The 13,628-nt window shown below is 42.3% G+C and overlaps 1 protein-coding gene across 1 annotated transcript; it reads right to left on the reverse strand.

The window, feature by feature from the left end:
• Window positions 1-2,209: 2,209 nt before the first annotated feature.
• Window positions 2,210-11,365, reverse strand: LOC134100737 (transmembrane protein 150A-like). The gene is made up of 8 exons (XM_062554126.1): window positions 11,283-11,365; window positions 10,455-10,707; window positions 10,207-10,254; window positions 9,981-10,067; window positions 9,182-9,249; window positions 8,712-8,839; window positions 5,984-6,161; window positions 2,210-4,096 (listed from the first exon to the last, which is right to left on the reverse strand). The coding sequence occupies exons 2-8, from the start codon at window positions 10,517-10,519 to the stop codon at window positions 3,747-3,749; spliced, it is 924 nt and encodes a 307-aa protein (XP_062410110.1). The 5' UTR covers window positions 10,520-10,707; window positions 11,283-11,365; the 3' UTR covers window positions 2,210-3,746.
• Between the last annotated feature and the right edge of the window lie 2,263 nt (window positions 11,366-13,628).

The following is a 13,628-nucleotide window of genomic DNA, read 5'->3' on the forward strand; positions in this document are numbered from 1 at the left end:
GTTGAATACAATGAGCCAGCCTTGATATACTTTTAGAACATTCAATTTTCAACATTCATGTTACTGAGTTATGTAAGCACGTTTAGTAATGTGGTGCAAAGCCCAAATGTATACAGGGATACAGCCTTCTTATTTGAGTAATATGACTATATAGGTGCGTTAGCATATATTTAAATGCATTAACACAGGTTTTAAAGGTGTATATGATCTCTGGAATCTAAACGGTACTCTTATGCTTTTATAGGCTATCTTTGTTTTGACTGTGCAACAAAGGTTAAAGCTACTGTTCAGTATACACTACATTGCCAAAAGTATTTGCTCACCTGCTTTGACTCACATATGAACCTCGGTCACATCCCATCCTTAATCCATAGGGTTTATTATTACCACTCTTTGCAGCTATAACAGCCTCAACTCCACAAGGTTTAGGAGTGTGTTTATGGAATTTTTTGACCATTCCTTCAGAAGCGCATTTGTGAGGTCACATACCAATGTTGGACGAGGCGACTGGCTCTCAGGATCCACTCTAATTCATCCCAAAGGTGTTCTATTGGGTTGAGGTCAGGACTCTGTGCAGGCCAGACAGGTTCATCCACACCAAACTCTGTCATCTGTCATCCTTGCCTTCATGGGCCTTGCTTTGTGCACTGGTGCACAGTCATGTTGGAACAGGAAGTGGCCATCCCCAAACTTCCCACAAAGTTGGGAGCATGGAATTGTCCAGAATTTCTTGGTTAATGCTAAAGCATTCAGAGTTCCTTTCACTGGAACTAAGGGACCAAGCCCAGCTTGGGGATACCCCTTTCCTTTTCCAATATGACTGTGCACCAGTGCACAAAGCAAGGTCCGAAGTTCATATGTGAGTCAAGGCAGGTGAGCGAACACTTTTGGCAATATAGTGTATGTCCACAACAGGACAATTGATGACATGACAGGTTTTTGAGCAACGGTAGAGTATTTTTTGAGCATGGTATATCCTCATTTAATGGATCGACAGAAAAACTCTTGCTAATCTTGTACTAGGACATTCTCTGAATACAAAGCTATGTCATTGTGAGTCTGTGTCAATTGTGTTGTCTTTTCTTGAGCTCTTGTTTAGCATTGAGAATCATAACACGTTAATCAAATTACACAAAAACAAAAAGTACAGTGATAAATAGTAATTTATTATCTCATTTCATTTTGTGTCTGAATAGAATAGAAATTCCATACAACAAAAATAACCCTAAAACAATGTTAAAATTACAAATGAACGCTGTCCTAAATATAAATTTAGTTCTTACTAAAGCCTTCCCTGCATACCCTATAACTGCAGATTTCTGAGGATGGAACAGTGGTTGAATGTATCATGTCACACAATGTACACTTGTTTGACATTTACACAACAGTTCTTTTTATGCCCCTTATAGTTGAAATGCTACAGAGGTATGGTATATTGCATTGACAGTGGAATGGCTCTCACTCTATATTGCCATGATCGTATGGTATGGGGCTCTTCCATTAAAAAGAAACATAAAGTAGAACTTAATGCATACAAACTCACAGAAACATATGACAGTGCTTATCAACAAGATTTTCTTTTTCCTGGAACTGTAAGACAAAAATATTCAAGTTTTCAAATCATATCACTTTTTTCCATTGTAAAAAATAAGAGAATAAAAGTGACAACCAGTTTCTCTATTGCATCGTGTATCATAGGTTGTGAAAGTTTGGCTGTAATGCTTTCATGAAATGGTACCCAGCTATATACTGTAGCTTGTTTCATTCTTCACAGACATGTTTTTTCTTCTATGCGAAGCCCGTGTCCTTTACATACACATGACATGACATACAACAATACAGACTTAAAAGTGGGATCAGCGATGCTAATTCATAATGAAATCCTTACATTTCAACATGCTTTCAACACAGTATGCTTCAAAGAAAAACTCAATTGTCTATGACAGGCTCAGTAACAAAGTGACAAATATTTCCAGCCACACAGAATGACTAGACCCATCAGAGCAATGATGTTTCTGTCAGTCATATCATAACCAAGGCTACAGACATTCAGAGGAGAGGGAGCCTGGGGAAGACGTTGAGGAAAGGGGGTGTATTTGTTTGGTTACTTAAAAATACAAAAAGGGTCCCTTCCGGCAAAATGATTTGAATAACAAAACAATACAAAACAAAATTGAGCAAAAAGGGGGGGGGGGGAACAAACAAAAAAAACAATTGCTGACGCTTACCTTCAAGTCCAACTACTTTTTGATTATAGTTCTGTGACGCTTTGGGCCATTCTGTACTAATGCGATATCACTTACAGTACAAGCAAATGGGATACATTGAGCACATTAGTGTGCTCAGCTTAGCTTTCACCAGGCCAAAACAACATCTTCCAACAGGGAGCCTCAACACATGTGGCGGGCCAGAGAGCTCTGTGCCTCAGTCTACCCAGTGCTCGCACTGCCACAGAGTACAAGCAGCAGGGGTTCCTATCCCATGCCGGTAAGGTGTCCTTCCCTACCGGCTTCAGACCTGCAAAAAGCTGTCAACAGACCCCTTTTTCCACTGCAGCCATTTTGGTACACCATAGAGGAGCAAGCACAATTGAAAGCTCGAGGCATTGATTAGCTTCACACTGCTTGTGAGCACCATACTCCCATAGATCAATAATTAATGTTTTAAGACTCAGTTCTGTTTGCTCAGCTGCAACATATAAAATGGCTGAGGTGGAAAAGATCTGCTGTGCTTGTACAAACGCACTGGCGTGCTAGAGGCATTCCTGTTGAGATGGCAAGCCATTGCACCATGATGCTGTACTCTCTCCAGTTCAATTCTCCGCTCACTGTTCCTTTACAGACCATTTCATCTGCTTACGTTTCCATACAGGCTCACTTAATGCTAGGTAATAGACTATGAGAATAACAATTCCCCTCCAGTATTGCATTAAATACTTTCACAGATCAGATATTGCTGTTAAGAGCGACTTCACATCTGTAACATACACTCAATATTGCTGCCGTCAACACACCCCAACCTCCCCCCACCCCCACATCTTGAAAACCACACATGAAGAGTATGGGTTGAACAAAGGACACTATGAAGGGGATATACTGTATTTACGACTTGAATTGAGGTAGTGTTCACCACGTCGTCACGGGACGATTGAGTGATGGTACACTGGGGCATGCGTTAACACATCCTGTGTGTAAGTGTGTGTGTGTGTGTCTATGTGTGTGTGTGTGTGTGTGTGTCCGTGCATTATTGGGTGATAAAATGTGAGGGAGAGAAGCATTCTCCAGACATCGAGCTGAGGTACAGGCTAAGCATCCTCGTCATCTGTACATGTTTTTATGCAATTCCCATCTTTTTTTTTTTGTCTCTGTGACATTCATTCAAACAGACAACAGGCTGGATCCCCTCCCCACGCATGTTCACATCCGCAGCAAAATATTGCCTTGAGAACCGGGAGCACGTTCGCGATAGAAGTCGACATTACTTTAGGTGGGGTGGGGAGGTGGGGAGGGAGACTCAAGCACAGCCTATATCTCTACTACGTCTACTATTTCTAATTCTTCTCTGTCCCGTTTTTTTTTTGTCGTTTGTTTGTTTGTTTGTTTGTTTGTTTGTTTTCTCATGAAAAAGAAACACCCTTAGGTAGCAGTGCTACGCTGTGGGCAGTGCTGAACACTCTTGTCGAGGTTTTTCGAGTGGCGTTGTGGTGTGGTGCGGTGCGGCACCTTTCCGTTGCCCGCTGCCCCGGGCTACAGCATGGCCGTGCTTTCGGGGTTACAGGTGAGGTGAGCCGAGGTGCTTCCGCCGCCCGGGGACTTCAGGTCGTGGGCGCCGAAGCCGATGGGCGCGCTCTTGCCCATGGCGCCCATGCTGGCCATGCCTCCCATGCTGGCCATGCCGCCCATGATGACGCCGCTGGGCTGGTGGAGGTGGAGGCTGCTGCGCTGCGCCAGGACGGCCATGACGGTGTCGGTGGTGACGGTGCCGAACTCGTAGGTGAAGGTGCCGTAGTAGACGAGGATGATGACGGTGAAGACCCACTCGCAGATGGCGGCCGCGTGCTGCAGGACGAAGCTCTCGTGGATGAAGAAAGCGCCGCCTGGAGGAAGGCTGGGTTAAGGAGCGTCCGTTCTCACATATAGGCATGTGTGCCTGGAGGGCCCAATCTTCAGACTCAAGTGGTGTCCCAATTCATAGAGGTATGTTTTCACCCCTAGGGGTCTATGAATTGGGACACCACTTGAGTTTTGAGAGGCAGGGGCCTAGGGTTAAGACAAAGGGGAAGGGGTGAAATAGAGAATTGGGATTGGACCTTAATGCAGACATCCTCGCCCTTAAAAAAACTGATATGAATTTCTATTAATCAAAGTAACTGTTGATTATTGTTTTTGAACAAATGAATGCATTTAAACAATCAAAACATGTGTGAGACATTTCTCAACACCACTTCATAAAATTTGTCAAAAAAGTTGACTTGAGTTTAAATATATTAAATAGAACACTAAATAAAGCCTAGTAAGGTTTTCAGTAGGTGTTAAATTAAAACAAATCTACAGTAGATAGCTACTGGTGTGGTTCCTAATTCAGCATTCACCATATCTTTACGCTTTGCAAACAATCAACAAACTGACTGTGAATCAACAATCAACAAAGACGTTTGCTGTGTTTCCCCACTAGGAAAGATATGGCCTTCCCCTATTGCTGACCAACAATTGACCTTTGGAACGGACAGAGATCTGTGGATCATTTGCCATTCTGAATTCGTTTCCTGAGTGTTAGCGACAAACTAGGCACATCGAGGCCATATCGAAACAAGTATGACTCATCACACAGCTATTTGATGTTGACGAATCAACATCATCAACATTGATGTAAAATGAATCACGCCACTTCAATGAGCACTCCACGAGTGACTGTGTGACTGTGTAGCCAAAGGTACCCACAATTAACTTTGAGCCTATTTTCTTATCTGCCATTATGATGATACTGATTCGTTTTTATTCCTGTATAATTATACAACTATAAAACTATATATCCTATCACCATGTGTGTCCCCTAGGGCAGTGATTTTTAACCTTTATTGTCCCACATCTCTGACACTGAAAAAAATCCACATCAGCACACCAACATAACAAGTGTTGCACAAATGATACGTACCATAGCCTAAAACGTCTAATAATATTCTAGTCTCCAATATTAAATGCTAGCCCTTTATAATTGCCTGTTGCCTATTAGTGAAATAAATACTGGGAAAAACTGTCACCAGTCAAGTGTATTTCTTCACATTTTACGCAACTGAAGATTAGATTTTTTAGAGTCCAAAAGTCAAAATGGAAATTTTTCCATGGCACACCTGACAATCTCAATCTCATACACACTGAGGAAGGCAGAACGGCGAAAAGCGTCTGTGTAAATAAATGACACCTGACACTGACAATCTCTCATGGCAGTCTAATGGGCTACATCACAGCGGTTGAAAAAACAAGGAACCAACTGATGACCATGATTCAGAAGTCGAGTCAAAATTGCGGGGAAATTCCATCTATACCCTAACATTGGCAGCGTTTCCCAGATTCGTTAAGAAGCTCCTTTTTAACGAATCTGGGAAACCCGGCCAATATGTGTGCACCTATGCTAAAACTTATAAATAAATAAACATCTGTGTTGCTCCGGCGTTCCTCCTTTACTAGTGTGAGACTGTCCCTCCCCGTAAACACACCATGCGTCTGCAGAAGTGTGAAGAAATTACCCTTTCTGAACTATGCACTGACATCTGTAATACAACACACAATTCACCAAAACATTGTCAGGCCCAAAAAAAACACGACAGCAATTAACGCTATGCAACCCTCTGGTTGCACTTTCAGTTTTGACAAGACCTACAGTACAATCACGTGTCAATCAGGGCACGGGGCAACAACAGGTCAAACAAACCACTGCCCAGTATAACCAGGCTACTTAGCACAGATTTGCGCCGTAAGGATACTGAGGACCAGAGAGACGAGGGCCCCGGCCGAGAGGGCTACCCGCACGTGGGCCATCCAGTAGTCCAGAGTGGTCTCTGCGATGCGGTAGGTGAGCACACACTGCAGGCACACAAAAAGTAGCCCTGCCGGGAAGGCCACGCCCGCGCCCACATAGTGCAAAGACTTGGCATGGTCCACCTGCCAAGGGCACGAGGAAGGAGAAACGGTGACAGGAGAGATAGGATTACATGAAATGCCGTCATTTCACAGTTATTAGCCGCAGCTTATACACTGATTTTGCTAAATTTCTCAGCCATAAGGTTAATACACGGGGATAGTTAATATGGTATCAATATAGTTTTGTTTCCTTTTACTTGCATAAAACACTGTCCTGCAGCTGATAGACAATGCGGCTAATACAGGAAATTACTGTAAGATTTGATTCAAAAACTTTAATACCCAGTGCATAGACACAGTCATGTCCCTGTGTGGAACGTTTCATGCTTATGATTCATTATTTACTGTAAGTGGGTGTGTAAAGATAAGTAGACACTTACGCATGACATGAGGCCCTAGAAAACTGGTTCTAGGTAATACTACAGTATACTGTACTGTTCCACATACTGTCTAGAACCAGTTTTCTAGGGCCCGATGTCAAGTTTAAGTCAAGTGTCTACTCATCTTTACACACCCACTGTGTGTCTATTTCTGTGGACAAGGCTACTGACACAGTACTCATGAGACATATTTAGCCCGTAATTCTAGATATACACTACTATACAATATTTTGATGTCAGTTCTAGACTATGGTGATGTGATATATAAATGCTACTGCTTGTTTCACTTAAAGCCCTGGACTCAGTCTACCACTCTGCCCTGAGATTCATTACTGGTGATGGCCATATTAATAGCATATAGGTCATCTTTGACTGAGAGGAGACATAATCATTGGTATCTGTTTTACAAAAGGTATTGTTGAGAAATTACCAGGTCATATTTTAAACATGCTTCCTTGGTATGCTGGGGCCGGTTGCACCAACATGTTTACGCCCGGTCTTAAGCTACGCCGGTCTTAACTCAGCTTAACTCTTAACTCCAACCTGATAGATACGCCAGTTGCACCATCTAGGCTTAAGCCTTCTTTTCGCTAAGACCGGGCGTAAATCTTACGCCTACTCAGTAGCAGGCGTAAGTTCTTAAAACCAACATTTTAGCACTTCTCACAGTCGTTTCTACAGCGCAAACTACATTGTTATTATTCCCATGCTCGCTTGTTGGCCAGCTAGCACTCGTTTTAGATGGACACTTCACTATGCCAGCCTGGCAATCATTTATAGGGGCTTTCGGTATCATTCACGAATTAAAAACCCTTATTAACAGCTTATTGTACATTCCTAATAGGATAACCATACACTTGGAAACATTTCAAAGATGCATATTAGTTGTTCTGCCACAGCCTATTGATAGCCCTATCTCTGGAAAGATAAAGCTATAATGCGTCTCCTTTGCTTATTCTATATCAAGACATAATGAGAAGGAACTACAGTAGCCTAATTATGTTAAGTTATTTATTTAGCGAGTTAAATAGGTGCCACTTCCACGCATTAGGCTACATGTCATTCACTTTAACCGCGGTTTCCTCCGAACGGGGGACGTGATTGACAGCAGAGAATCTTTGAAACAGGCAAGTTGTCATTGTTCCGTAGGCATTCACATGGACGCGCATCGCTAAGACCGGGCGTAGTTAAGACTAGGCGTAAGTTCTGCTGGTGCAACCGACTTTAGTTGAATTCTAAAGACTGGTCTTAACAAAGACCAACTTAGCAGTTAGGACCAGACTTAGTAAAGATCAGTTGGTGCAACCGGCCCCTGGTCCCTATCAGACCAGTTCAGTTGACTGTTTGATGCTCAAGGTTCCTCGTATCCATTTTGAGTTGGGAAAGTCGGCCTTTTGTTATGGTGCCCCTACTTCCTGGAATATCTTCAATGCAATATAAAAATTTACTCTCTACTTCCCTATAAACAATTCAGATGTATAATGATCACAAACCTTCCTATGTCAAATTGTACCTGGCTTAAGTTAATGTTGTTTTGTTGTTGTTATTATTCTTCTATTAATATGTATGTTTTATTTATTTATGTTTTATAATATTTGTTTTATTTATAGGCCTAGGCCTACACTTATTACCACAATTATTATACTATATCTTTTGCAATTTCATTGTTACTGTAATCTCAGCTTCACTGAAAATGAGGACCACCCTCAATGAACCTCCGAGAATAAATAAAGGTTGAATATATAGGCCATACTGCTATATAGCAATATGACGTACATCTAGAACTATGGGCCATATTCGTGTCATGAGCACTGTGTCCTTAGCCTGGTCCACAGAAATATACTTACGATTTAACACAAATGTAACCCTTTACTAGTCTGGCTATCACCATACTAAGCTCAACTTTTTAAGATTGAACATTAGTATGGGGAGGCTGCGCTTTGTTTCTACTGCACAAGAGGCGTGATCAATGGGCATCGTTTAAAATGACTCCGCAAGCTTGGACAGTCCTTCAACGAATCAGACCAACGATCCGGTGCGTCTCCTGGATTAGCTAGTTTCTGATTGGAGCCAAAGGTTCTGGCAGGGAACAGCTGGTCAGGTTTCCAGCCTGAGCGGCCGGACGAAATCCAAATTCGCCGGAAGTTCAGGCAGGGTTCACCCAGCCAGCCTAACCCTGCACTGGACTCACCTGGAAATTCCCCACCATGACCAGACCTAAGGCGTTGACACAGCCTGACACCAGGGCACTGGTGTTTGTCCAGCAGTGGTGACTGTGCTCAATCACCTGGGCATAGCGGAGCATGCAGACCATCACCACTGCAGGGGGAGACAACAGTGATGGAGAGGAGGAGAATGGAAATAAAGAGAAAGAGAGAGAGAGAGAGAGAAGACAAGAGGAGGAGAGGAGGCGGACAGATAACAGAGAGTAGACATGATTTAAGAGACAAACATAAAAAGAGGAGAGAAAGACATAGATAGAAGAAAGGTTATAGAGGAGCAATAAAGATTAGACAGACAGAGAAAGAGGGGGAGAGAGAGAGAGAGAGAGAATCAGGTTTAGATACGAACATGCACACATTAACAAGCAGATCAAATGCACGCATAATCAATGTATCGCTAGTGGTTAATATTGCACAAGAGCGGAGGAGAGGGTATTACCCATGAAGGCTCCCACGTTGCCAATCAGGCTGAAGAGACAGCTCTCTGGGGGGTATGAGCCACATTTGCTGAAAGGGGAACACATTAAGGGAGAGAGTGTTGACACACATGCATTGAATGACTAGATGGGTGTGAATGTTGTTCCTTTTATGGTCCCTCTGTGTCACTCATTGCGGTGGTATTCATGAGTCCATTAGGTAGGATTTATGCATTTATGGATATGTGATTAGCAATCATCGAAATACAATTTATCAAACATGTACTGTTTAACAAAGTATGCTAATCAGCACTTTGAGCTGCATTCTGTGTATGAAAAGCACTATACAAATAAAGTGTATTATTATTACTATTATTATAGTAATCTTCATTCTTCATGGCATGTTTGTCCATAGTCTAATAATTAGCATTCTACTATTTTTAATACTGTGTGTTATTGAGTGATAAAACACTTCAGACACGTTCAGACTTGGCATAATTTTCGAAGCTGGCGGTGTTCATGTTACATTATAATCCTAAAGAGCAGCATTTCCAAAAACTCCTCACTTCCCCCCCCCCCCTACAGCGGTTTTTAAAGTTGAGAAATGTTCAACTTCTAGTGGAAAAACGTCATACATCACGCCGTTTTTTTGAAAGTGGATAACCAAAACCTGTGGTCTGGCTGATTTTTGGAACTAAAACGATTTTAAAACTTTTTTCAGTTAAAACTGAAAAAGCAGTCTGCACAACTTCTCTTGTCAGAAAAATGAGCCAAGTCCGAATGTACCCTAAGAATAAAAGGTTAAAGGAAAACATCACCTACCTGATCAGGGGTATATCCTGTAATGTGCAGCATGTCTTGGGGAAACCCCTTCTGGCTGTTTCCTCAGTGCACGTGACATTGTAGGTCCTGTGGCACAGGAGGACAAGGCATAGGGCATAAGTCAACAATAGATAGATTCACCACAGCATTCATTATTATTCCACCCTACCATTTGCCAATCAATATGCCCCATCACACTATGAGGTAGAAAGTATAGTGCACTCACCAGTTCTCTACAGGACAAACATGGTGGTTCATTACAGCCATGGCATAGCTGGAAAACAATCCATTCACACATATGTTATTTCGCCTGAGGACTTCAGTGTACAGTAAACACAATGAGTGCAGTACAGTGTACAGCAAACAGACCTCTACTTCAGTGAGCCGACAACAGATTAAATGGTTCTTCAATTGACAAAAATGTTAACTGCCAAAAGTTCTCATACTAGAAATGCCAGGTAAGGAGAGACTTACACTATCCATATTCCTGTGATGGAGAAGGCAGCAAGGCTGACGGGCAGGACAATCCAGGCGGTCATTGGGCAGTCTGTGTGGGGCCTGTGACCAGAGCATGAGGGAGTTGTGGCCCAGGGGTGAAGTGACGAGAAGGGAGACGTTGGCAGGTGAAGCCATGCAGTGCGAGAGCATGAGAGGACTAACGGGGCAATACTGCTGCTGTGAATGCTACATTGGCCGATTCTTCGTTCAGACCACCAATGCACCCAGCCTACAATAAAGAGTGTGTTTTACTGACAGCTGAAGAGAAAATGCATGACATAAAATACACTATTACTGAATGAATGAATAAATGAGTGATCTTGCTTACTTAGTCAAGTAAATAGGAGGATTACACTGCCTCTAACTATACTCAAAGCTGTCGGCATAAGCTTAGCAAGAGGCTCGGTAATGCCATTTTGGCCAGCAACAATGATCAGATAACCGAAGTTAGCAATCTAAGATAGGTAGTTCACGTTGTACAGTAACAACACATTACGTACAAGCATATAATAATATCTGTGACAGCAGAAATATATCGAATTCAATATGAACCATGCAATCAAATGTCAGCGCAGCTCAGATCAACTGTAGCAGAATATTAACGTTACTCTCGGGCTATGGCATGATGATGCTAGGCGGTTTTACCAGGGGATAACAAAACGATATCATCAGCGAGCTACCAAAATAGATACACAGAAATCGCCAATGAATCATCTACCGAAGTTTTCCTATTGTGTAAGTTTAAACAATTCCGTATCATTGCATTACTGGTCAGTTTGAATCAAAGTGTGCATAAATTCTCACCCAAGGTCCTCCAGCGACACCTGTGCGAAGCAGGCAAGCTACTTGCTAGCCAGTCAGCTAGCTGATGGTGATGGTTGGACACAAGGACGTGTGAGGACGTACGCGCAAGTGTCACGTGCTCAAAATATTGCTCTGCAGCAGCATCCAAATATGCAGCAACTTTGATGTTTGAAATAACACCTCTTGACTTATGATGATGCGTTGGTTTCTGGTGTAGCCCTACTTTGATCTACATTTTTAGACCCTAGAAATATTACTACAATTCTGTCGAATGTAGAAAACAGTCAATGTCTAATTGGATGCAATATGAATGCAAAAAAAAAGGAAGAAAAAAGAAAAATATCACCAAACAAAATGCTCTTAATCCTATGACAACCCATGATTTTAAATTGCATGGGTATTTTGTAAACTAAAAAAATGCACGCATACAATGCACCAGTGGTTCCCAACCGGGGGTCCAGAGAGCCCATTAGGGGCCAAGAGATTGCAGGGGGTCCACACAATGTTGCCTGGGTTGAGGTTGTGAGGTTACCAAAATTATTTTTGCGCATATGAAATCCCAATAACATACCCAATTGGATAATCAAAAAACTTGAATCATATTTTTGTCCCATGTTTAAATTCATGCTAGGCAATGGTACTTCATCCCCGGACTCCAATTGTTGAATAAAACAATGTCTTGTGTGTGGTAAGAGTTCAGGTAGGGGGCCCTGTAAAGGGGGCCTTCAAGGAGAAAAGGTTGCGAAACACTGGCCTACATGATATGACCGCCAGTGGCGCCTGCAGGCGTACGGCCGTACGCACTGTGCGTACCTTGAGACTACTCATCAAGGAAAGAAAATTACCCTTGTGCGTGTGTATTCACATCAAATTGGCCTACCATAACTTCCCAACTATGCAGAGTATCCCATTAGCTGCATGCCATGCCATCAGGCTATTTACAATTTTCTATATGAAGTTTGTCAACACGTTATCAAAATTAACTTAAAGCAGAGCTACTGTATATCCACGCGCACATATTTCATTTGAGCAGGAGAGATTACGCACGCAGGCGCGCAAGTAGGCTAGCCTACTTGTTGTTTTCTTTTACTCTGCTATCTATTATGGTTATCAGAACACAATGTGACGCTAAATCACTAACTCAAATACTCATCGTGGATATCGCAAGTTCTTTTAAACAACGAAAAGAGAAAGAATGGAAGATGGAGGCAGGAAAGCTAGAGGAGATTCCAGATGGGCAATAACAAGCTAGGTAGACAAATTGTGTGCTTGTCGGAACGTTAGACTAGCATTACAACACTGTTTAACATCAGACGTTAATGCTTGAACAAAACTAAACGTAACTTAGCAGTAACTTAGCTGTGTAACCTTGTCCAAATGAGTATTGTGTAAGGGATAATCAACGACGCGCCGTGCGTTTAGGAAAATAATGCACGTTCGAAGTGGTAATAAGGACCCGACGCCGCAGGCGGAGGGGACTATACACTTCGATAAATGCATTATTTTCCTATAAACGCACGGCGCGGAGTTGATTATCCCGCTTATACCACTGCTACTATCACTTTCAACACTTTCAAATTTCTAATTGTGTTATTGCATGTGGATGTTATAGCCTACTTTTTTGCTGACCAATGCACAAATCTAAAACCGAGAAACGGACAAATATTGTACAATATCAGCAAAATATTTTCGGGGGGGGGGGGGGGGGGGGGGGTGTTGATTGGTGTGCGTACCATAGCATTAATTCCTGCAGGCGCCCCTGATGACCGCCATGCAAAGAAAATAAAGCGTGTTCCAAGTTCTGTCCATGCCCTACTCCTGCTGGTCATTATAAAGTCACACCATCCCCTAACTCTTCACAGATTTCAAGCCTTAGCTTTCATGTTCTCCCCTTAATTACTTGTTAAACAATGCAACACAACAATATACAGTCTGAACAGCTTGAAGCACTTCAGCAATGGCATTCTAAAGAAAGTAGTGTATACTTGAGACGCAGTGCCTTTTACTTTTACATACAGTTTGTGATCAAGTGGGATGGATCAATCAGTGCAGTAAAGTAATTTGCAGCACAGACAATCTATAATAGCATGTTATAATATAGCATTGTTTTGGTCTTTAGATGCTGCAGCACTCATTCACAGTTACTATGCAGATGTGAAAAACCGAACTGAAAAACTCAACTGAAACTCCTCATTAGGAAATTAGTTTCAGAGTAATGTGAGGATAGTTTTCCATGCAAAATGTGCAATTTGGGTGGTAGATAACAAAACGTTACTGGGACAGACCTGTTTTGCATCCTCCAAATGAAATCAAACGAGCCAGACCAGAGTCCAAATAGGCCTACAC

Source organism: Sardina pilchardus, chromosome 14 (assembly GCF_963854185.1).
Source record: "Sardina pilchardus chromosome 14, fSarPil1.1, whole genome shotgun sequence".
NCBI classification, from domain to species: Eukaryota; Metazoa; Chordata; class Actinopteri; order Clupeiformes; family Clupeidae; genus Sardina; species Sardina pilchardus.

Excerpts from the sequence above, each read along its gene's own strand:
- LOC134100737 (XM_062554126.1), bottom strand. The coding sequence starts at position 10,519 with ATGACCGCCTGGATTGTCCTGCCCGTCAGCCTTGCTGCCTTCTCCATC. Across the intron at positions 10,255-10,454 it reads ATCACAGGAATATGGATAGT|CTATGCCATGGCTGTAATGA; the intron begins GTAAGTCTCTCC and ends ATTGTTTTCCAG. Across the intron at positions 4,097-5,983 it reads CCTCGTCTCTCTGGTCCTCA|GCGGCGCTTTCTTCATCCAC; the intron begins GTATCCTTACGG and ends GCCTTCCTCCAG.